A 25,000-nucleotide genomic window follows, 5' to 3' on the forward strand; every position below is an offset into this window, starting at 1 on the left:
GAAAGGAATGTTAAGTCTTCTTAAAGGTCTGTGCGATGAGCTCAATATTTGTATTTTACATCTTAATTTGTAGTTTCTCAAGACAATCTGTCTGATATGGATGAAGTCTTGGAAAAAAAATTACTCTGATAATGATTCTGCACTGAGACACCTATTTTAGGACAAGGGTGGAGGTTTTGTCTGACTAGTTTAGCCCTCAGGCACTTTTTGTAATTAAACCGACCCAAGAGAAATGAGGAAACGTGCAATGGAATAAATAGCTGTTAATCATACCGCAGAGCTTCTGTGAGGATCTCTCAGAGTACGACTGTCTGTCGCAGCCTCTTCCAGTGCCACTGCTTTCCAGTTCCACTGTGGTCCTAATCCAGGACACAGATCCGTCACATGTCTCCAGGTGCATCTTGGGAAATAACAGCTTACTGCCTGTTCCTGGTTCATAGTCAACAAGCTTGTTCCAGCCTGGAAAGAAAGAAAGTTGGGAAATGTTTTGATAAGTAGCTTAAATATTGGTAAGAGAAAGAGCGATGACAGCTAAACATTACAGTTAACATCACTGAGCTGGAAAATTAGGAGATATTGAGGTCATAGTGTTTCCCAACAATTAACAACTCAATTTTTCCAAAACATTTCTGAGACATAACCTGCATTTTAAATACCCCTCAAAGAGAACACAACCTTCTGTTGAAGCCAAAACATTCAGAAAATAAACTAAGTGCTTGTGGAGGTATCATGATGGTGTCAGATGGTAAAATCATTTTTTGATCCACTTCAATTGATGTCTACCATATTTTAGTATATATTCAACATGGAAAAAAATATATATTTTTTTTAACAGCGAAACAACTGCGCACAGATCAAGGTGGAAACATATTCACTTTTTCACCATCGCCACTTTGCTCATTTGAAATTAAAATTTGAAATGTTTGCATGTGCAAAAATCTCAGTCATGATACTCGGATGTTGTAGATGGTTACCAGGATTTTGCTATGTGGTTTGGTGTTCTGGCTTTTATATTGACTTGTGTGGAAAAGTCCTCCCTCAAGTTTCAGTGACATTCTGGTCTCTAGATATTGCTTGGGTGCTGGAAAAAAAGTGGCTTTTTGTTCAGTTTACTTAATTAAAAAATTGCTAAAGCAACACAATTGCTGAGCATTTTATCACAACTTACTTTTATTGTGTTCAGATCATTAAATAGGTCAAATTGAAATTTACTACTAATCATTTTTTGTTTGTGAACTGAACAGTTTTAATTTCCAGCATGCTTTGCATAGGAGAGAATTGGGAGAGTAAATGTTGAAATTAAGTGTTATTTTTTGAGTAAAGTGAAATACCTGTTAGTGTTTAATGTTCAAATTTCTGTTGTTGATTTTTTTTGTGGTTACGATTGAGCAGTGACAAACTAAATATGTGTCTAAAATTAAGGTAAATTAAACTGAGGAAGATACATGGAGGTAGCAGAGCTGAAGATATGCTATGCTAATGTTTGTGTTACCAATTAGCATTTGCTGAATTAGCTAGTTATTGCTAGCTAAATTTCCACTACTAAAAATATAATTTAAGATGTCGGCACTGATAGCCTTGTAGGCAGCGCGCCGACATATATCACTATTGCGCTTCGGGCGAACCGAGTTCGAGTTCCGACTTGCAGACCTTTACCGATTCCGTCCCCCTCTTTCTTTCCCACTTTGCTTCCTGTCTGCTTATATAAAATATAAGTTACGATTACATAATAATTTTAAGTTTAATGTATGAATTAACTTTGCAATTAAAAATGCATGAATACACAATGGAAATCTGCCTGTTCTGCTTACTTAAACTTTGAATAAATATTAAAACTTATTTGGGTTTACAGTGAACTTGAAAAATATGAGTGCAAAAACTTTCCTTAATTTAATAAACATATATATGGCATTTTTGCCAATTTTTTTGTTTGTCCACCAGGTGAAAATTGTAAGTCTGATCACTTAGTAAAGTAACAGCACACATCTCCTCAACAAGATGCATGATTTGAGGAATTGTTCATTTCTGAAGAAAGTAGCAAAAAATAATAATAATAATAATAAAATAAATAAATAAAATGTTAATGTGACTGAATAAGCCCATTTGTTTGTGTTTTAATGAAGAAGAACAGTATTTTCTTTGTATTTTATTCAGTTCTAATTTATAATATATTTGAGGTTTGTTACCTAGAGCTCTTGGTTTGTTTGGCGAGAAATTCATTTTTTTTCAGGCTACATTGTAATTTATAATAAATTTGTGGTTTGTTACCCAGAGCTCTTGGTGTGTTTGGCCAGATATTCAGTTTTTCAGGCTGTATTGTGTTTAATGAATTCTATAGCCAGTGGTTATTTAACGTGATGTTATGGTTGAAAAATTAAAACGGCGGACGGTATTAAATGGATTATGTAAACATGTATTCACATACAGACCACACAAATGTTAGCCCACACTTTGAGCTGTTGGGTTAGAGAATTTGGAGCTCAAAATGATTATTTTATGCATGGAGTTGAGCCTAAAGGTAATGATAAAATGCTGTTTGTAGACGGTGCATGTCCACCCCTGTTGAATTATTTAGCCTTGCTTATGAGACACAACGGGGAGCTGTTTACTTCTCTTTCTCCTTCATGCTTTTATGTCAGATGTGAAAAAATGGCCTTTACTCAAGTTGTCATCATCCACTGGGCTGGAAAAATGTGGCCTGAAGCTTCGACCAAATGTGAGTGTGTGTGTGTGTGTTTGGTGTCTCAAAACACACCTGAGGGACAAGCACATCAGAAATGCATCAAAGTGCATTCTGGGAGACACATTCCAGACCAAAGTTTACTTGACTTTATCCATTGGGAGTTGATTGGATTGTGAAAAAGACGATTGAAGGGGAAGAAAAAAGAGGGATTGATTACGTCAGCTGACAAAGAAAGTTGTTTCAGGGGGGAAAGCAAGTTATTGCATTTTAATGAAAGGTTCAAAGAAACTTTTTTGCCTTTGGAATAACATGCAAAGTTAAAAGTGCACAATAGGACCAGTGACAGTTCACACAAAAATTAAATTTCTGTCATCTTTTACTCAGTGTCACAGCATGGTTGCAGCAGGAATAAAAAAAAGCAGCAGGACTTATGTGCAGCAGTTTTCATTAATCCAAACTTCAAAAATAGCCAAAATACTCAGGACTCTCATCAATATCAGATATCAAAAAACAAGAACAAAACAACCATCAAATGTGACAACTGAGAACACAAACAGAGGGATATAAATACACTGGCAAACTGAGGAGGAAACAACTTAATCAAAGACTTTATATACAGAAAGACAGGTGCACTTCTATTACTATGAATGGGAGAAAGTGCATCGCACAATATGGCGGAATGAATCCCGCTTTTAAAGTAAAAGAATCAATTGCGGATTTGTACAGTCATCGCATCACTGCAGCTGCTGTTAGAAGCAAAATTGCGCACTGTTGAGTAGGTACTACATTTGAATTTAAATTTACTTCACGACCATTGAAAAAGTATGTTCTATATAGTACGAATGCATGTGGAATGAATTCGGACGTACTACATTTGCTATATTGTTGTCACATGACCTTTAGACACCAAATTAATGAGACAGTTGTTGTCAGATTTCATTGGTGATTTCAAATATAAAATTTAATTGTAAGCTTGGCGAAATGTTTTGGAGAATTTGATGTTTCCCCATTCAAAGAGATAGGAGCTGCACTTGCATGCCTGAGAGGTGTTTCATAGATGGCTGCCGAGTGAAATGACTTGTCTTAAAGGGACTTTGACTTAAAGGTGCCCTAGAATCAAAATTTGAATTTACCTCGGCATAGTTAAATAAGAAGAGTTCAGTACATGGAAAAGACATACATTGAGTTTCAAACCCCATTGTTTCATATGTAAATCTCATTTGTTTAAAAGACTTCCGGAAAACACGTGGATCTCATCATAATCATCATAGTCATTAAAATTTATGACCCCAATATTTGCATATATGCCAGCCCATGTTCAAGGCATTACACAAGGAAAGCCAGTATCAACGTCTGGATCTGTGCACAGACAAGCAAGAACAATAGCGAAAAATGGCAGATGGAGCAATAATAACTGACATGATCCATATCATCATGATATTTTTAGTGATATTTGTAAATTGTCTTTCTAAATGTTTCGTTAGCATGTTGCTAATGTACTGTTAAATGTGGTTAAAGTTACCATTGTTTCTTACTGTATTCACGGAGACAAGAGCCGTCGCTATTTTCATTTTTAAACACTTGCAGTCTGTATAATTTATAAACACAACTTCATTCTTTATAAATCTCTCCAACAGTGTAGCATTAGCCGTTAGCCACGGAGCACAGCCTCAAACTCACACAGAATCAAACGTAAACATCAAAATAAATACTTTACTCACATAATTCGAAGCATGCATACAGCATGCATGACGAACATCTTGTAAAGATACATTTGAGGGTTATATTAGCTGTGTGAACTTTGTAAATGCACTGTATTATAGTCGAGAGCTCGTGTGGCAGGGAGCAGGTGAATTAAAGGGGCGGCGCGCTGCCAAAATCAGTGTATAGTTAATGATGCCCCAAAATAGGCAGTTAAAAAAATTAATAAAAAAAAATCTATGGGGTATTTTGAGCTGAAACTTCACAGAGACATTCAGGAGACACCTTAGACTTATATTACATCTGTGAAAAAGCATTCTTGGGTACCTTTAACTAGAAACAGGTGATAAATATAAACAGTAACTATGGCAACAAATAATGAGCTGGAACAAAGAAAACAAAAACAGAACACAAGGTGATACAAACCAAGGCCCTGTTTACACTAGTGTGTTTTCGTTTTAAAGTTTTTGCTACGGTTACGCCTGTCGTTTACACTACGCGGCATTTTCAAACTTCAAAAACAGACTTTTGAAAATGCTGCAGACCCCGTTTTAGTTTGAAAACGCCATGGTTGCGATTCAGAATAAATGGACCAAAACGGAGACTTTTGAAATTGATGGCGTGGCTGCCGACTGATCTGCAATCTTTGCTGGCTTTGATGTCATTTTTATGACATTGTGCAGTTTTTTAATACTGCAGCTGCCTACATGTGCAATAGACAACTGTTTACACTTGTATGTGCATACTCAGTGTGGCCGTTTATTTACATGACAATGGCGTTTTGGGGGCCTGAAAATGCAAACTTTTGAAAATGGGTTTTAAAGTGCACATATTTGAAAATTACTTTATCCATTGGGACTTTATCCAATGTGTTTCTTTACAAAGTGATATCACTAGTTTTTAATCATTTTCTCGGATCCGTGTGAATGAAGATCATTTTGAAATGTACCTTAAAAGTCCGTGGAGCATTATGTTTGACTTTCATTGAATAGGAAAAAAAAATTCAGAGAACCAAGAAAGTAATACAGGTTTGGAACGACATGAGAGTGAATAAATGATGACAACATTTTCAATTTTGAGAACTTATAATTAGTTTTTCAATTTTTCAGTTCCATGTTGTCAAGTGAGAGGTCCTATTTTTAAATTCATATTGACAGTTTTGATTAAATGTAAGGTTTTAACTGCTAAAAATGACAATTCATCTTTGCATGTTGTTCCAAAGGCAAAATCTTTCATTAGAATGGAGAAACATACACTGTGAAAACAGAATATTATGTTTCTCCATTTTAATGAAAGATTTTGCCTTTGGAACAACATGCAAAGATGAATTGTGCACAGTAAGAAACAAAATAAAGATAGTCATGCAGGTTTGGAACAACATGAGGGTTATCATTTTTGTGTGAACTATCTCTTTAAGCTTATAATTTGACTCAAATAGATGTCGACTTGTAAGAGGTTCTATTTTCTTATCCATATTGTGTTTTGATTAAATTTAAGGTTGTTTTCAGACCTTGTTTGATCTTATCTAAATTTTGATTCTACCTAATTTTCTTCCCGTAAATCTATTTTCCCATTGTATTATGTGTCTCCAAACCGCAGGATGTTGATCAGCGTGGTTTACTTTCCACTGTAAGCACAAGGAATGGCTGATTACCACTGTAGCTAGGAAACGACTGAGAAGATACCAAAATTGGAAAGGGCATTTTAACATAATTTTATGCTTTTGTTGCGTTTTACTTCTCAACATGCACAGAATGAAAGGCATCTGCTCGTGTCAGTAGAAAGACTGCAAGCAAATGCAAGCTGCTTAGCGAAGGCCATTTCTGCAGAGACAAGCAGCAATGAGAAGAGCATTATACTGTATTAGGCAAAATATATGATAGGATTCGACTTCCGTGAAATAGGTCAGATTGCTTTTATACTAAAGCTTTTTGGAGTTTGCATGAACCTTGAATGTATCCAAACAAACCAAATGCTTTGTTTATACAGCTATAATCAATAAAAAAGTCCTTACATGGAACAAAATGTACTTGAAATTCAACTAAATTCACAAGGTCAATGCTAATAGGTTTTGTGAAATTAGTTTATAAAATGAGCCTAGTTTACATAAAATGTAAAATCTCTTAAAATCTCGGCCACAGTTCTCCTGGATTTGGTTTGTCTCAGTTTCATATGTTTCTTCATGTAATCAAATGATTCGATTGATGGTGAGATCTGATCTCCATGTGGAGCACCGCCTGTTATCAGTCTTATTGTGTATTCAAAAATCTCACTGGATTATTACAATTAATGGCAAAATGAATGTGTGGAAATGTGAACAGATATTTCCTATTGACTCACTACAGCAAAAGATTTAAATAACTGGCTTAAAACTTTTTTGGGGGGGTGAAAATACTGACGTGCCTAAGACGTTTGCACAGTACTGTATACAAAAGCATAATAAGTCCACTTTAATTTAAATACGGATTATGAGAATGAGGACACAGTTGTGCAAAAATGAAGTTTAATTGGATGCACAGCCTTTGACATCAACAAAATAATAAATGGGGAAGCATATTCTCTTCTCATTTAAATGTTGCATTTTGTCATTTGTTCTTTTATTTTGTCTTTCCCTGCTGTCAGCGATCCAATTGAGCATCGCTGCTTTAGATCCCATGCACGTCTAGCTGTAATGAAAGTGATACCAGGAGCTTTAAAGGAACCAACATAATGCATCAAGCTGGCTATCATATGAAAGTGTGTGCGTTAATTCTGATGTAAGCCTCCCGCTGCAATCAAAAGCAAAAAAAGAAAGCACAAACCTACTGGAAAAAGACAGAGGCGCAAGGGAAAGAGAGCGAGAGACGGGAGGGGGTCAACACTATATTGAGTTTAAAAGCAAACAAAAATAGCTTCAAGGGAAAAGAAAGAGATGGACAGAAAGTGACAGGAAATTCAAAGCGTTTGTGTGTGTGTGTAACTGACTCAGCTGAAACTGGTTTGCTGTCATGCACAGATCACAGGAAACGTCTGGATTTACGATCCCAGAACTGCGAGACATGCGACATGCGTGAGAGTGTTTATTTTATACAAAATTCAATGGATTTATTGTGTATTTCAATGTTGAACATGCAACCAATTCCCACACTAACTTTATTATTTACATTCATTATGAAGCAAGTAAACATGCACATACACGCTAGTCACTGTATGAAGCATAGTCTTACAAACTGAGGCACTCTCCTAAACTGTCCTCTTTCTAGTAATATGAGTCTTGACACATTTCAGAGAATTTGGTTGATTCATTTCAGTGAACCAGTTCAATCAGATGATTCACAGATCTGAATCAGAAGGCCTGTCTGAGTCTCCATCTTCAGTTTGATTAGTTTATTGTTAAATATGATTTCACTTTTATCAGAAAAAGGTAATATAATAATATGCAGCATAGAGTATGACATAATTATCAGTGTTGTTATAGTTAACTAAAACTAATAAAATTGTTTTTGTTAATTTAAATGAAGCTGAAATCAAATAAAATATGAATATTTCATTTAAAATCTTAAACTTAAAGGGATAGTTCACCCAAAAATGAAAATGATCCCATGATTTACTCACAGTCAAGCCATCCTAAGTGTATATGACTATCTTCTTTCAGCCAAACACATTCTGAGTTATATTAAAAAATATCCTGGATCTTCCAAGCTTTAAAATGGGAGTGAATGGTACCCAAGATTTTGAAGCCAAAAAATGCATTATCCATCCATCATAAAAGTAATCCATGGGGTTAATAAAGGCCTTTTGAAGCCTTCCGATGGGTTTTTGGAATAAAAATATCTATATTTATAACTTTATAAACTATAATCAAAGGCTTCCAGTAACGGCCATACGCAATTCTAGTTACGGTGGAAGAGTGAACTCGTATGGCGTATTGATGAACACGGAAGCACAAACGAGAGAGCAAAACAAAACACCGGTCACAAGTTAGAAGTCTCAAATGAGAATTTTTAAAGGTGCCCTAGAAATTTTTTTAAAAAGATGTAATATAAGTCTAAGGTGTCCCCTGAATGTGTCTGTGAAGTTTCAGCTCAAAATACCCCATAGATTTTTTTTTAATTCATTTTTTTAACTGCCTATTTTGGGGCATCATTATAAATGATCCGATTCAGGGCTACTGGCCCTTTAATTCTCCTGCTCCACGCCCACAGAGCTCGTGCTTGCATTGAACAGTGCAGAAACAAAGTTTACACAGTTAATATAACCCTCAAATGGATCTTTACAAAGTGTTCGTCATGCATGCCTCGGATTATGTGAGTATTGTATACTGTTATTGTTTACATTTGATTCTGTAGGAATTTGAGGCTGTGCTTGATCATGTCAGTTATTATTGCTCCATCTGCCATTTTTCGCTATTGTTCTTGCTTGCTTACCTAGTCTGATTCAGCTGTGCACAGATCCAGACGTTAATACTGGCTTGTCTAATGCCTTGAACATGAGCTGGCATATGCAAATATTGGGGGCGTACATATTAATGATCCCGACTGTTACGTAACAGTCGGTGTTATGTTGAGATTCGCCTGTTCTTCGGAGGTCTTTTAAACAAATGAGATTTATATAAGGAGGAGGAAACAATGGAGTTTGAGACTCACTGTATGTCATTTCCATGTACTGAACTCTTGTTATTCAACTATGCCAAGATAAATTCAATTTTTCATTCGAGGGCACCTTTAAAGAGAAATGTCAGAGGATTTGGATATAAGAGAAGAGGAGCTTGGGTTTGTTGCGCATCCCTATTTGTTTAAACCGCGAAAGGCGTCTACTCTCACCTAAGCATTCGCTACTTCTATATACTAAATCATATGTTGGGTCAGAGGTCACTCTTCTGCCAGAACTAGACTTGCATACGACCATTACCGGAAGCCAGTTATAGTTTGACTTGACATTTGTTATTCAGCAGTATTCTTGACATTTATTCAACAGCGCTTTGATCTGCCTGCACTGACACTATTATTTAAGAGCTGCTGTGCAGCCAAATTATGTACCAGTTATCACTGTAAAGCTGCTTTGACACAATCTGCATTGTAAAAAGCGCTAAATAAATAAAGGTGACTTGACTTGACGTAAAGTAATAAATATGGATATTTTTCTTGCAAAAATGCATCACTTCACTTCAGAAGGCCTTTATTAACCCCTGGAGCCGTTTGGATTAATTTTATGATGGATGGTTGAGCTTTTTTGGGCTTCTCAAAGGTCTCAAAAATCTTGGTTACTTTTCACTCCCATTATTGAAAGAGCTAGGATATTTTTTAATCTATCTCTGATTGTGTTTGTCTGAAAGAAGAAAATCATATACACCTTGGATGACTTGAGGGTGAGTGTGAGTGTTGAGGGTGATTATGGGATAATTTAAATTTTTGGGTGAACTAATCCTTTAAGAATCAAATGTTGCCTTTGGCAACTAACTTAAAATAAGTTGATGTATTAAAATTATCTGTAAAAACACTGAAGAAATTAGTGAATTATCTTCCTTGAAAAAGTCCATTATATCAGTCTGATAATAACTTGTAAGTTTGACTTTGTTCCCAGATGGACCACTGCAACAAGACTTCCAGAAATTGCATAAAGCTATATTTCAGCCATTTTCATGTGCAAAATGCGTCTGAGACCAAAACATCTTCAAATCTTACCCTGCCATCCAGGCTTGCAGACAGGTTTTACATGGATGTGTACGACAGCGTCCTGCGCCGCTCTCTTCTGACCGCAGTCGAACGCTGTCACGCGGATTTTATAATGTGACTTTTTATCAAAGCTCAGACTCTCTGTGTTCCTGATGTTACCTGCACACAAACACGCACATTTAAATACAGAAGACAGCAAAGTGAATGTATTTGTGCGTGTGTGTGTGTGTGTGTGAGTGAGTGCTAACCGTTGCGGTCTATAGCGAAGGCTGTGTCGTGAGAGGTGATCTGGTAGTTGCAGATCTGGCTGTACTGTGGAGAGCAGTCCTGGTCTGACGCCTGAACCTGGAGAATACTGTCAAACACTTTACCCTCCGTCACCGAGCCGTGATACTCCAGCTGACCGAACACTGGGGGAAACTCGTTCACATCTCCCACTTGCACATGCACCGTCGCTCTGAGATGGAGAAAGAGGCTTTTATTTTGATTTGCATCATGCAGGATGCTTCATGGAGTTCTCAATTATGTTTCATTTAAGCAACAACTTCTGTCTTAGATGTTTCTATTAAATGTTTCAGTCTATTGTAGTATTTATTAATGTGTTGAAGCATTTTTACAGCTTTTATTTTAAAGGGGTGATTGTTTATGACTTCACTTTTTTAACTTTAGTTAGTGTGTAATGTTGCTGTTAGAGCATGAACAACATCTGCAAAGTTACGACGCTCAAAGTTCAATGCAAAGGGAGATATGTTCTTGCAAAGAATTCTCTGTTTAAGGACTACAACAAATGGCTGGTAGGGACTACAATGAGCTTCTTTCCGGGTTGATGACATCATTAACCCTAAAATTTACATAAACCCCACCCCCGAGAACAAACAACAAAGGGGGTGAGGCTGTGTTGGGCTGCTTTAGAGAAGAGGAAGAGTTGTTGTGGTAGAGCGTTGTTGCCATTTTATGCCGAACTGCTTCACAAACAAGGGTCAATTCAACACTGGATTTGCACAAAAGATTAACATGACAACACATGCTAGTCGATGAGTTGAATCAACTCCACAGAAACTACATAAATTTATCCACTAACCATTCAGAAATGTCCAGATTCATTCTAAAAGTTGTAACTTCTTCCTGAGTCTCTCCATCTGTGTCGACTCCGGTTTGAACAATATAAGGCTGAACACCGTTACTGACAATCCTCATTTTGGCTGCGTGAGATTCTCCAGTTTTGTTGTTGTTGAGCAACCGAAGTGTGAGCTGTTAAAGCTCCGCCCTCTTCTGGAAAGGGGGCCGGGAGCAGCAGCTCATTTGCATTTAAAGGGACATACACAAAAATGGCATGTTTTTGCTCATAAAAAATGACAGCTTTTCCTATTATTCGAATATAAGTAAAAATGTGATAGTAGTTGTGCTTGGAGTCAATTGTTTTATTTGTGGTAAAGCAAATAAAACATGCCAGATTGTGCAGATACTTCATATATTCGTTGTAAGTTTAGGTTTTTCATCATTTTATTAGTATTTAAATTTTGTATTATTTCAGCTTTATTTTTAGTTATTGAAAACTGTTTTCAATAGATTTAGTTTGAATTTCCATTAACAATAGCTATGTTAGTCCAGTTATCCAGTCACATCCTCTGTTGAGGCAAAGTCATATGAGTATTCCGTTGCGTATCAAGGGATTTATTCAGTAAATGTATTTCCATCATAGTTTATGCATGTTGGATAAGAAATGTATCCGTCTCAATTGAGACACACATTTTTTTTATGCAAATGTTTAGAATTAATGCGCATCTGGCCATTTCCATCCAGCGTTTTTCATGTTTTTTATTCACAAAGCGCATTAAAATAGAAACAGCTATTAACAAGACTGTTTAATATACCTTCTGTTTGTTTTGGACATGGGATTCAATGGAGAAGAAATGGAGAACTTTTTCTCCTGGAAAAAAAAAAAAGAAGACTTCAGGACATGTGTCTTATAGAGCAGATGTCACTAAATTTCCTTATCTACCGATGTCAGGGTGTGTTTATCAGGAATAGAGCATGGTTGGTTGAATTTTATTTTTGTGATTTTACTGGAACATAGCATGATTGTGCTCCACAGATTTGATGGCTGAGTTAAATGTGTATTTTTAGGGGGCTTGAAATGAAAAACAGCAACTGCAGCACGTTTAAATAAAAATGTTCAGGCTGACAGTCACAATACCTCAAGAAGTATTAAATCCCAAATGCTCAAAATAGTCTCTCAAAGACTGCAGCTTTAGAAATAATACTAAACTGACTTTAAAGGAAAAGGGATATTTGGTTTTTCATTTTAGTAGACTGTCTTCTAATAATCTAATGACTGGTAGTTGACACAAAGTTGCTTATAGTTAGTAGAATGTCTAAAGCTGACTTTGTGATACTTGTGTTTCTAATTACATTAATTTATGTGATTGAGGACTGATTTGCGGTCCGGATCTGAACTAATTATTGCACTCTGCTTTAGAGGAGACACGTGTCCTGGAGTCTTTTCTCAGGAGAAAACTCTCCAAAAGCTCCATTCATTCTCCATCACTGTCCAGGAGAAACAGTGAACATACTAAAGAGATCTCATTTGTGATTTCTCTCTCCTGCAGGTCATTATAAAATCTTAGAAAAGTCTTCGGGGACAGAAGGATATTTTAAAAAAAGAAAAAAAGTGCCTCTAGGTGTCCTCACGGCCTGTCCTGACACACTTTTGCAAGCTGAAAATACCAAAATAACAAGCTTACATCATTCATGTCAAAGACGGCGTAAAAAGTGAGCAATACTTTGCAAAGGGCAACAGCTTCTGACAAATGACGGGATTACAAACACCCCTGATAATCTGTTATAATGTTAAAAACCAGAACATATGCACACACACACACTAATGCATTAGGGATGAAATCTATAGTAAAGCAGTGTGATTTTGCAGCTTTACTGCTCTTTAGAGTCTAACATCTCACTTTAATCCTTTATCTGTGTGTGTGTGTGGTATCGGAGATCAGAGCTGTTGGAGCCGGATAGAGTAATCCTGTCCGGATTAAAGAGATACAGAGTAATGAGGAAGGTCCCTCACTCTCTTCTATTCTTTACACCACAAATTCCCCTTTTATAACAAACCTTGTTTTTTCTGGCTTATTCGCAAATGTCTTTAGAAGTGTTATTTTGTTTCACAGGGCTTCAGTGCATTAGCTGTATTAAAGCATCTTCATAAGGATATCTGCAGGTAAAGATAGCATCGGCTCTGTGTTTGTTTGCAGCTTTCTGCAGGTAAACATGTCCACAGCTTTCATTAGCACAAGCTCTTAAAAAGCTTTTAATGCCTGAAGGTCAGTCACCTGCTAATTACAGCCAGTACTAAGAAAAATAACTTGATTTTTGAGTGGAAGTTCAGTATCCTGTTGTACAATTATGGTAAAAAACAAAAAAATATACATTATATATATATATATATATATATATATATATATATATATATATATATATATATATATACAGTCCAAAAGTTTGGAACCACTCAAATTTTTAATGTTTTTAAAAGAAGTTTCGTCTGCTCACCAAGGCTACATTTATTTAATTAAAAATACAGTAAAAAAACGTAATATTGTGAAATATTATTACAATTTAAAAGAACTGTGTACTATTTAAATATATTTCACAAAGTAATTTATTCCTGTGATGCAAAGCTGAATTTTCAGCATCGTTACTCCAGTCTTCAGTGTCACATGATCCTTCAGAAATCATTCTAATATACTGATCTGCTGCTCAAGAAACATTTATGATTATTTTCAATGTTGAAAACAGTTGTGTTCTTTTTTTTTCAGGATTCTTTGATGAATAGAGAGTTCAAAAGAACAGCATTTATCTGAAATACAAAGCTTCTGTAGCATTATACACTACCGTTCAAAATTTTGGGGTCAGTAAGAATTTTTATTTTTATTTTTTGAAAAGAAATTAAAGAAATTAATACTTTTATTCAGCAAGGATGCATTAAATCAATAAAAAGTGGCAGTAAAGACATTTATAATGTTACAAAAGATTAGATTTCAGATAAACACTGTTCTTTTGAACTTTCTATTAATCAAATAATCCTGAAAAAAAATATTGTACACAAATATTTTGTACAATTGTACACATTAAATGTTTCTTGAGCAGCAGATCAGCATATTATAATGATTTATGAAGGATCATGTGACACTGAAGACTGGAGTAATGATGCTGAAAATTCAGCTTTGATCACAGGAATGAATTACTTTGTCAAATATATTTAAATAGTACACAGTTCTTTTAAATTGTAATAATATTTCACAATATTACTGTTTTTACTGTATTTTTAATTAAATAAATGTAGCCTTGGTGAGCAGACGAAACTTCTTTTAAAAACATTAAAAAACTTAGTGGTTCCAAACTTTTGGACTGTACTATATATATATATATATGTATGTTTTTTTTTTTTTTTTACCATAATATATTTTTACCAATATACATATATATATATATATATATATATATATATATATATATATATATATATATATATATATATATATATATATATATATATATATATATATATATAGTAGAGATGCACCGATGTATCATCCGCCTATGTTTATTGGCCAGTTTTTGATCAATTTATGGGCTATAGCATGATCAATCTTTTTCTGAAGTAGCAAAATTTATACTTGATATATAAAACAACAGCACTGGAATTATTTGTTAATGCGTTTATTAACGTGATGTTCTATAATAATAAGTCAATATGAGTTAATGTTGTTCATAAGAAATATTTGATATCAAAAATAACCTCTGAAGTTTGTCATGAAGTAAGCAAGTCACAGATATCGGTTTCGGAATTTACCAATGTTAATCGGTATCCGTATCTCTAAAAAAATCCTATCGGTACATCCATGGCCTGTATAGTGCACTAAAAGTTTGTACAACTTTCTAAATACTTTTCCATCTGCCTATTTTTATGCAAATTTTGGGATAGCACATTAAAAAAGCTTGATGGAAACTTCATAAATTCTAAAAATGCTCATGAAAAAACTCAATTGAGGTGGATCATTTTTTATCTGATAAGAAGACATGCGCATAAACTATGATGAAAACGCATCGAATAAATCCCTCAATATGCAACAAAAAACTCACATGACTTTGCCTCAACAGTGGATGTGATTGGATAATTGGACTAACCAGTAGACCAATTGCATCACAGCGTCTCAACAGTTGGTTTGATGCCTGAGCCAAAGTCAAAATGATTTGGTTTAACTCCCTCTCAGAAGTGCCTCACATGATTGCATTCCCAAACACTTGGCATCTGAATGCAAGAGAACATCAGAGTTTATTGTGTTTCATCTGCTGCTCTCATCTTCCTCCAGGAGGAAAAAAGAGCCACAATGGCTTCCCCGATTGCAGCAACTTCCATTTTTATTAAACATAGTATGTGCCAATTTTTGTTCTCTTGAACACATAGGATGGAAACATTTATTCGCAAATGTTTAATGCGATATTCCAATTTTCCACACAAGTTAAATTTGCAACTTTGGATGGAAACATAAGCCGTGTTTCCAGCGCAGGAACTTTCCCTAGGGACTTTGGGGTGATACTCGCCATGTTTTGTCCACGGGAACCAGGGTCTAAATGAAGTTCTGGGTAAAATTTTCCCCCTTAGAAAGTACCTGTTCACGGGGCAGTACTTTTTCAAAAGGAACTTTCAGGGGTGGGACTTGGGCGCTGAACATGCTGATTGGTTGAGTTCACGCATTATTTTGATTGGTTGACTCCCACCATTTTTAAAAGTCTGTTGCGGCGCGTGCAGTAAGAGTTGATTGCTATTAAGCTTAACGAAATCCAGCGGGAACTGTAAAGTCGCGCACAGCCCTACATCATCGGACTTAATCTTTACGGTTCCTGGGACAAATTGTTCCTAGTAATTTTGGTGAAAAAGCGGCTACAGATACCAGATTACTAGATTAAATGTTTCCTATGTTTCTTTGATTATTGGGACTGAACACTTGTAACTTTACTGACTGATTGCCATTAAAGCTTAATATGCTATACAGACCTATTAGGTTGATATGAATTCATAAATGTTATATTTAATAAAATATGTTTTCATAGTTGTCCCTTATCAATCATATAATAATTAATAATAATAATGTTTTTTTTTAAAATAAATTCATACTTTTATTCAGCAAGGATGCATTACATTTTAAATTAATGACACAAGATTTCTATTTCAAATAAATGCTGTTCTTTAGAACCTTCTATTCATCAAAGAATCCTAAAACGTATTAAAGTTTAAAATATGAAGCACAACTGTTTTCAACATTGATAATAATGATAAATGCAGCAAATCATCATATCAGAATGATTTCTGAAGGATCATGTGACACTGATGAGGAGTAATGATGCTATAAAGTCAGCTATCACAGGAATAAATTATGTTTTACAATATATTCATTCAAATAGAAAACGGTTATTTTAAAATGTAATAATATTTCACAGCAATACTGTTTTTACTGTATTTTTGATCAAATAAATGCAGCCTTGGAGATTCAGTCTTTTGAATGGTTGTGTATAAATATATATTTTTGAAAAGTTTCAACTACCCATTAGCAGGTACAGGGAACCTCTAAAAGTACGGAAATAAAAATCTTCAAAAGAAGAACCTGAGTAACAGAGAGGTGAGTCAAGCACCTGATGAATCATTTGAGAAATATAGTTCACCGTGTTCCTTTCAGTTAAAAACATACTCTCACAAATATGAATCACATTGAGGTGAAAAAGGTGCATCTATTTAAACACACACTGACTTGTGTGATCTCTTCTCTCCGCGGCCCTCCGGCCCCGTGCCACAGTCATGTGCTTGAATGCTGAAGGTGAACTCTCTCTGCCGCTCGCAGTCGATCGGTCCCCGCGCCCGCAGCCGCCCCTCTCCTGACGTGCTGTTCAGAACCACGGCCTCGAACGGAGCGCTGAGACCCTGTACGTGAAAGCCACAGATTTCACCTTCAAAGAGAGAGAAGACAGATTAGGACTTTCAATTTTATCAACCTCTATGTCTGTAATCTATGGATTATTGCTCTTTTTAATCCCACAAAAGCTTCTCAGAGACAGCTTTAGAGAAGATCTAAAGGGGGCAAAATTCTTTTGCAGCTTTTTATTGTTTTTCATCCATTAAAATGTTAGTATAAACAGACATAAACTGAAGTAAACCTCTTGCAGAACATGATTTCACCAAATAAAACATGTTCCCGGAACAACATTGCAATCAACCAAACAGATTTGAGGGACAAGTTTAGAGCTTATGTCAAGTTTAGGCTTACAACCAGGGTTAGGTGCTACTATATTAGTGTTATTCACCTATCATTTCCCTCTGATTTTAGGGATACCTTATTGGTAGGGTTAGGTTTAGGGGTACAGGGTTGGGATTACATTTTTAGACAGGAATGTTGTTCCTGGATCAACAAAATATGTTCAAATCAGGACGTGCAAGTCTCGTTTGTTCACTGAGGCTGCATTTATTAGATCAAAAATACAGTAAAAACAGTAATATTGTGAAATATTATTACAAAGTTTGGGGTTAACAAGGAAAAAAATACTTTAATACAACAAGGACACATTCAATTGATCATAAGTGACAGTAAAGACATTTATAATATTACAAAGATTTCCATTTCAAATAATGCTGTTCTTTTGAACTTAATATTATCTGTTTTCAACATTGATAAAGCACCAATAATTGATAAATGAATCACAGAATCAGCATATTAGAATGAATTCTGAATGATCATGTGACACTGAAGACTGGAGTAATGATATATATACATTTTAAAATATAAACACATAGAAACAAGTAATTTTAAATTGCAATAATATTTCACAATATTTTTAATCAGATAAATGCAGCCTTGGTGAGCATAAAAGACTTTTTTCAAAAACATTAAACAATTCTAATTATTCCAATTAGTCCACTTATAATGTTGACATCATCACTGAGGCTCAACCAATCATCATCTGGAGGTGATGCCATTGACTTTGGCTAGTAAGGAACCACCTAGCAACCACATACAACACCCTAGCAACACCTTAGCAACCCCTGAAGACCATTGAAAATGGACAGCAAAATGCTCACGGCCACCCATAACACCCTAGAATTGCACAGGGGAGTTTTACACCCTCACTTTTTGTGAAATCTAGTTATTAATGTAATTGTGTGTGTGTAGCGGTGTGTATTTTTAAAAGTGTGTGTTGTGTAAAACAGCGCTGCTGTCCGGCACCGATAAGAGTGTTCTCCATCTCTCCTCTCCTCTCTTTCATCTTCAGAATAATCCCACATTCACCACATATACAAAACAACAGAGAGAGAAAGACCGGGAGAGATGCAGCAAAAAGCAGCATATCCCTTTGTTGAATAATATTTCAAAATCTTTCACTGTATGTGCGAGTACAAAAGACTAAAAATGAATGATAGCGCATTCATGCATATGAAAAAAAAACAAAAAAAAAACATTCAGAATGTGTGGGTTTCTTGTTTGTTATTTCAGCTTCAGTTTTATTAAAATGCAGTGACACACTGATGTAGTAAGGGGGCGTACTCTTGCATTTAGCCTGCACTATTTTTTAATTAATTGTTTGTCTATATGTGATTTTTGTTTCATTCTGTTGTGTTTCATCTTAATGTTTTAATGCATGTGTGAATGGCCCCTTCTGTGACAAATTGCTCTATTGTGAGTGGCTTTGGATAAAAGCATCTGCTAAATGCTGAAATTTAGAGGTAAGTGAGGGGTGTTTCCACAACATCCAATCAGAGGAGATGCATTTGAGGTGCATGTTAATACTAATCATAAAAAGCAGTCTGTCTCGACTGACCACTTGTGATCGGATCACCTGAGACGAATGTTAAGTATGAGGCAAATTATTGCAAAAAACTTTTGTATCATGCTGAAACTGGACATTATCTTGCCGAATAAAAAAAAATAAAAAAAATGGACATGAAATATTGATTTGAGTTGAAACTATTTTATTATGAGGGAGTGATATGAGAGATATGAATGAAGTTTTTCAGAGAGCCGTATAGTTCACACTCAAACATGCGATACAGCAGGTGTGTTGTTTGGACGTAAACACACTCTGTGATATTCCATATCTGTGATATATATTCATGCTCTGCCAGGGTTGAATATGCTCTGATCATACACATAAATATGGATATAAAGATGAACGTGACACCGTTGGTTATAGAAGAATGAAAAATCAGTATGGAGCACATGAATTGAAGGCTGGACCACTAAAAGGACACACACACACACACACACACACACTGTATGTGTGATTGACATGCTCTCCAGTATTTTCAATAAGCTGTCAGCTGAACATGAAGCTCAGAGAGAGGGAGAGAAAACCCTTGAACAAAAGAATTCCAGCTCATATCTCTTCCTCCAGTCTTCCTCAGACAATCTGTTTCTTCTCTCACTCCATCAGGATATGCTTCATTCTCAGTGTCTCTCATCTACTTTCGTGCAAAAGTTTGGGATCAGTAAGATTTTATTTTCCCCAAAAGAAATTAATATTTTATTAATTGAGAACTGATTATTAAATATTAGATATTCAGTATTATATATTCAGCCAGGACACGTTAATTTGATCAACATCTATTTCAAATAAGTTCTTTCCAACTTTCTATTCATCAAAGTATTCTGAAAAAAGTAACAGTTTACAGAAAATATGAAGCAGCACAGCTGTTTTCAACATTGATGATAGTCAGAAATGTTTCTTGAGCAGCAGATTTCTGAAGGATCATGTGACACTGACACTTCATATAAAAGTTATTTTAAATTGTAATAATATTTCACAATATTAGTTTTTACTGTTTTAATCAAATAAATGCAGCCTCAGTGGACACTGTATAAAATAATATACAAAAATGTATTAATATATTGTAATATAAATATAAAAATATATTGTACAGCTGAAAACTCATCTCTTTTGTGAGCACTTAACCTCATCTTTAAAAAACAAACTATCCTTTCATTACCTACCTTTTCACTTCCTTTAATCCATCTCTGTTGTAGCTTATGATACTCTGAGCAATGTCTGAAACTTGTATCATTAGCACTTGTGTCTATTTGTCTCTTCATAATGACTCGCTTGATAAAGGCGTCTGTCAAATGAATTTGTAAATGTAATATAATGTAATTATATATATATATATATATATATATATATATATATATATATATATATATATATATATATATATATATATATATATATATATATATATTAGTCAACATTTGAAGTGGATCAAAAAAGTTCATCAAAGTTGTCCTAAGAACTAAGCTGTCCTAAGAAGAAGGTTTTAGGACAACTTTGAGGAAAGGTTTTGATCCACTTCAAATGTTTATTACTGTATGTATATATATATATATATATATATATATATATATATATATATATATATATATATATATATATATATATATAATAGATGCACCGATATATCAGCCAATGATCGGTATTGGCCAATAGACGATAGTGGGAAAATGTGCTTTTATCGCCGATAAAAGGCCAACACTGATATAGTTTCTATATCCTGTCAATCAAAAGAGGGCAAGAATGCACTGAATTTTTGCTTTGTGTAAAGAAGATGCTAAGAAACCAGTTTGATGTTCAATTTGAATAGTAATTATATGAATTAATAACATTCAGAAAGTTAAGAAAAATTAATTTAATCTTCAGAATTTAGTTAATGTATGTTAATATTCATTTGAATAACGTGTTTGTTTATAACTGATACCAGTTACTTTGAAACAAGTTGATGAAATACAGAGAAAGTTTTTTTTTTTTTTTTTTTTTTTTTTGCATTTCTTTCAAAATATAATAATTCAAAATATGATGATTAATTATTAATTAGAATTAAATTATCATTAATTTAAAAGAAGGTGTAAAAGTCAGAACCCCCAAGCTATTGGTACCGGCAGATATCGCTTTTATTTTAGCCACTATTATATTATATATTAATTATATATATAATAACTCTGTATTTTACAAACCCAAACTTTTGAACAGTAGTGTGTTTGTGTATATATATATATATATATATATATATATATATATATATATATATATATATATATATATACACACACACACACACACACACACACACACACTACCGTTCACATCAAGTATATGCATTTATAACATTGAGTGACCACTCTGTATTTCAGTGCTGAAAAGGAAAATTGATTTTGGTTTCTAAACATCTCTTGTTGCTCGCTGTGATTACTAATTTGCATAACGTGATGTTTTGTTCATGGTTTTTAAGGGTTAAGAGCATGTAATTTTATCTGTATATATCACTATCTGTCTAATTTAACAGACTTCTACTTAGTGAATGATACACTTTTGAGATTAATGTGACAACATTTGTCCACAACAACAACTGACTATAGTTATGACTGTTCTCTAACAACTGATCTAGTTCATGAGCTTTTGAGATAACCAAACAAACATTAAAGTGTGTATTAGTTTTATGAAACAAAAAGGACATTGATGAATTAATTTAATTAAGCCACTTTTATTCTTTCCACAGCTGAATTGCATGCACAGGATTGTAGGATACAACAAAGGACACTTCTATGCAAACAAAAATTGAATACTGGATGAATGCATGTTACGCAGACATTGAACACTGCCTATGAAGGCGGCGTTATTCAATAACAGCGATACTATACTGTCTTTCATTTACCGCCATGTGTTTAATCAATGTTTACAGCTAGCTGTAGGATGGAGACTCCCACAGCAGCTATTATTTATACTCTCTGTTACGATCCCTTTTAGAGACGGAGCGTCTCATAGGCCTTGAGGGAGTCGTATACGTCTGCATTCGCAGTGACCCTTCACCGCACACACATTACTGAATGAGCTTTGACACGATCAGCACACTTTCTGTCCTTCCTTCTGTCAGTCGCTCACTCTTTCTTTTGATTCTATCACTTATTACCCTTCAGCCTTTTGTCGCTTATTTATAACATTTTTTTAACTTATGACAATGACATTTTTAGCTGTTTTTCCTTACATATTGCCTGTCACAAAAAGACCCCATTGTGGCCACCCACTGGCAAATGTGTATTTTTAATCAGCAATGGCATTTTTACTCGCATTAACAAAATGATAATTACAGACTCTGGTGTTTTAAAGTGGTTAATTTCATAAGGAATACCAAACATCTAGTCAGAATAAAACTGGATTTATCCTCCATTATAACCATAACAAACCGTATATATATTGCCAATTATCTTTTAGTATTTACTCTGTACTTTTAGGTAGAATTTCTTCAAAGCATTTAAGATTAAAACATATCAAAGCATTGCTTAGCAACTACATGATGAATCTTGCATGAAGTCAACGGTTGCATATACTGCAACCTTTGACTTTCAAGAACCTCTGGCTATTTTCATCAACGCAGCTCGGTATAATTCACTAACCCGTTCCAATGTTCTGTTCAGATCACTGGAGCTTTACACCCATCAATTATTCAGCATGTTGTTCTGTAACCTGCAAGCAATTACCCTCTTAACAAACTCACTCTTGTTTCCGCATAAATTACACCCTCTTAATTAATTACACTTCATCTGTGGTTGCTGGAGAACCATTAATCAAACTTTATATTTGATTGCATTTTATGGGTACATTACCTGTAACATCATATCCAGGACTTGTTCAACAAAAACCTGATTCAGTCAGACGTGCTCTTTTCTTAGTTCAGTTCAACTTTAAACTTCAAGTAGTTCATTCATCCATCCATCCATCCATCCATCCATCCATCCATCCATCCATCCATCCATCCATCTATCCAACTGTTATTCCATCCATCAATCACCCATTCAACTGTCATTCCATCCATCCATCCATTCAACTGTCATTCCATCCATCCATCATCCATTCAACTGTCATTCCATCCATCCATCCATCCATCCAACGGTCATTCCATCCATCAATCACCCATTCAACTGTCATTCCATCCATCCATCCATCCATCCATCCATCCATCCATCCATCCATCCATCCATCCAACTGTTATTCCATCCATCAATCACCCATTCAACTGTCATTCCATCCATCCATCCATCCATCCATCCATCCATCCATTCAACTGTCATTCCATCCATCCATCCATTCAACTGTCATTCCATCCATCCATCATCCATTCAACTGTCATTCCATCCATCCATCCATCCATCCATCCATCCAACGGTCATTCCATCCATCAATCACCCATTCAACTGTCATTCCATCCATCCATCCATCCATCCATTCATCCATCCAACTGTCATTCCATCCAATCACCCATTCAACTGTCATTCCATCCATCCATCCATCCATCCATCCATCCATCCATCCATCCATCCGTTATTCCATCCATCAATCACCCATTCAACTGTCATTCCATCCATCCATCCATCCATCCATCCATCCATCCATTCAACTGTCATTCCATCCATCCATCCATCCAACTGTTATTCCATCCATCAATCACCCATTCAACTGTCATTCCATCCATCATCCATCCATCCATCCATCCATTCAACTGTCATTCCATCCATCCATCATCCATCCATCCATCCATCCATCCAACTGTCATTCCATCCAATCACCCATTCAACTGTCATTCCATCCATCCATCCATTCAACTGTCATTCCATCCATCCATTCAACTGTCATTCCATCCATCCATCCATCCACCTGTTATTCTATCCATCAATCACCCATTCAACTGTCATTCCATCCATCCATCCACCTGTTATTCTATCCATTAATCACCCATTCAACTGTCATTCCATCCATCCATCCATCCATCCATCCACCTGTTATTCTATCCATCAATCACCCATTCAACTGTCATTCCATCCATCCATCCATCCATCCATCCATTCAACTGTCATTCCATCCATCCATTCAACTGTCATTCCATCCATCCATCCATCCATCCATCCATCCATCCATCCATCCATCCATCCATCCATCCATCCATCCACCTGTTATTCTATCCATCAATCACCCATTCAACTGTCATTCCATCCATCCATCCATCCATCCATCCATCCACCTGTTATTCTATCCATCAATCACCCATTCAACTGTCATTCCATCCATCCATCCATCCATCCATCCATTCAACTGTCACTCCATCCATCCATTCAACTGTCATTCCATCTATCCATCTATCCATCCATCCATCCATCCATCCACCTGTTATTCTATCCATCAATCACCCATTCAACTGTCATTCCATCCATCCATCCATCCATCCACCTGTTATTCTATCCATCAATCCCCCATTCAACTGTCATTCCATCCATCCATCCATCCATCCATCCGTCCATTCAACTGTGATTCCATCCATCCATCCATCCATCCATCCATCCATCCATCCATCCATCCATCCATCCATCCATCCATCAATTATTAATAAAAAAATTAAAAAGGTAAGTAAATAAAATTGCTAATGTTTATAAATAATTAATATAAATTATATTATTCATAAATATTTATTAAATATTATTTATTTATAAATATTATGAATATACATGAAGAAAGTTAAAACAAACATTTTTTTCTTTACATTTTAGATTTTATTTTAATGTGATAATCAAAAAATATATTGTATAATTATATAATATGAATATTTTTTTTCCCTGTAACATTATACTCTTACTTTCTATAACCTAGAACTTTTCTGTTATCTCATTTTTTTCTCCCTACCCTTTCCAGCTTTCTCAAGAGAATGTGTTGTGTACACTAGTTAATTAATTTCCTTGTCAGAATACAGTCAGGGATGTTTGAGAAAAGGTCACATGTGGCAGTAAATCACATGAAAGGAACAGGTACGGACAAGACAGGCATTTTAAGATGACATGAACATCAGAGCTTTAATATCAGTTCTGCTCTGTCT

The 25,000-nt window shown here is 35.1% G+C and overlaps 1 protein-coding gene across 1 annotated transcript in view; it reads right to left on the reverse strand.

The window, feature by feature from the left end:
- clstn2b (calsyntenin 2b) overlaps positions 1-25,000 on the reverse strand; it is an 89,615-nt gene that overhangs the window by 36,567 nt on the left and 28,048 nt on the right. Inside the window, exons 4-7 of the mRNA XM_067366437.1 lie at positions 16,854-17,049; positions 10,287-10,495; positions 10,048-10,197; positions 274-459 (exon numbers count right to left, since the gene is read on the reverse strand). Of these exons, the coding sequence (XP_067222538.1) occupies positions 274-459; positions 10,048-10,197; positions 10,287-10,495; positions 16,854-17,049 (741 nt within the window). The remainder of the gene's footprint in view (positions 1-273; positions 460-10,047; positions 10,198-10,286; positions 10,496-16,853; positions 17,050-25,000) is intronic.

The sequence above is a fragment of the Chanodichthys erythropterus genome, chromosome 17 (assembly GCF_024489055.1).
Source record: "Chanodichthys erythropterus isolate Z2021 chromosome 17, ASM2448905v1, whole genome shotgun sequence".
Lineage (NCBI taxonomy): Eukaryota > Metazoa > Chordata > Actinopteri > Cypriniformes > Xenocyprididae > Chanodichthys > Chanodichthys erythropterus.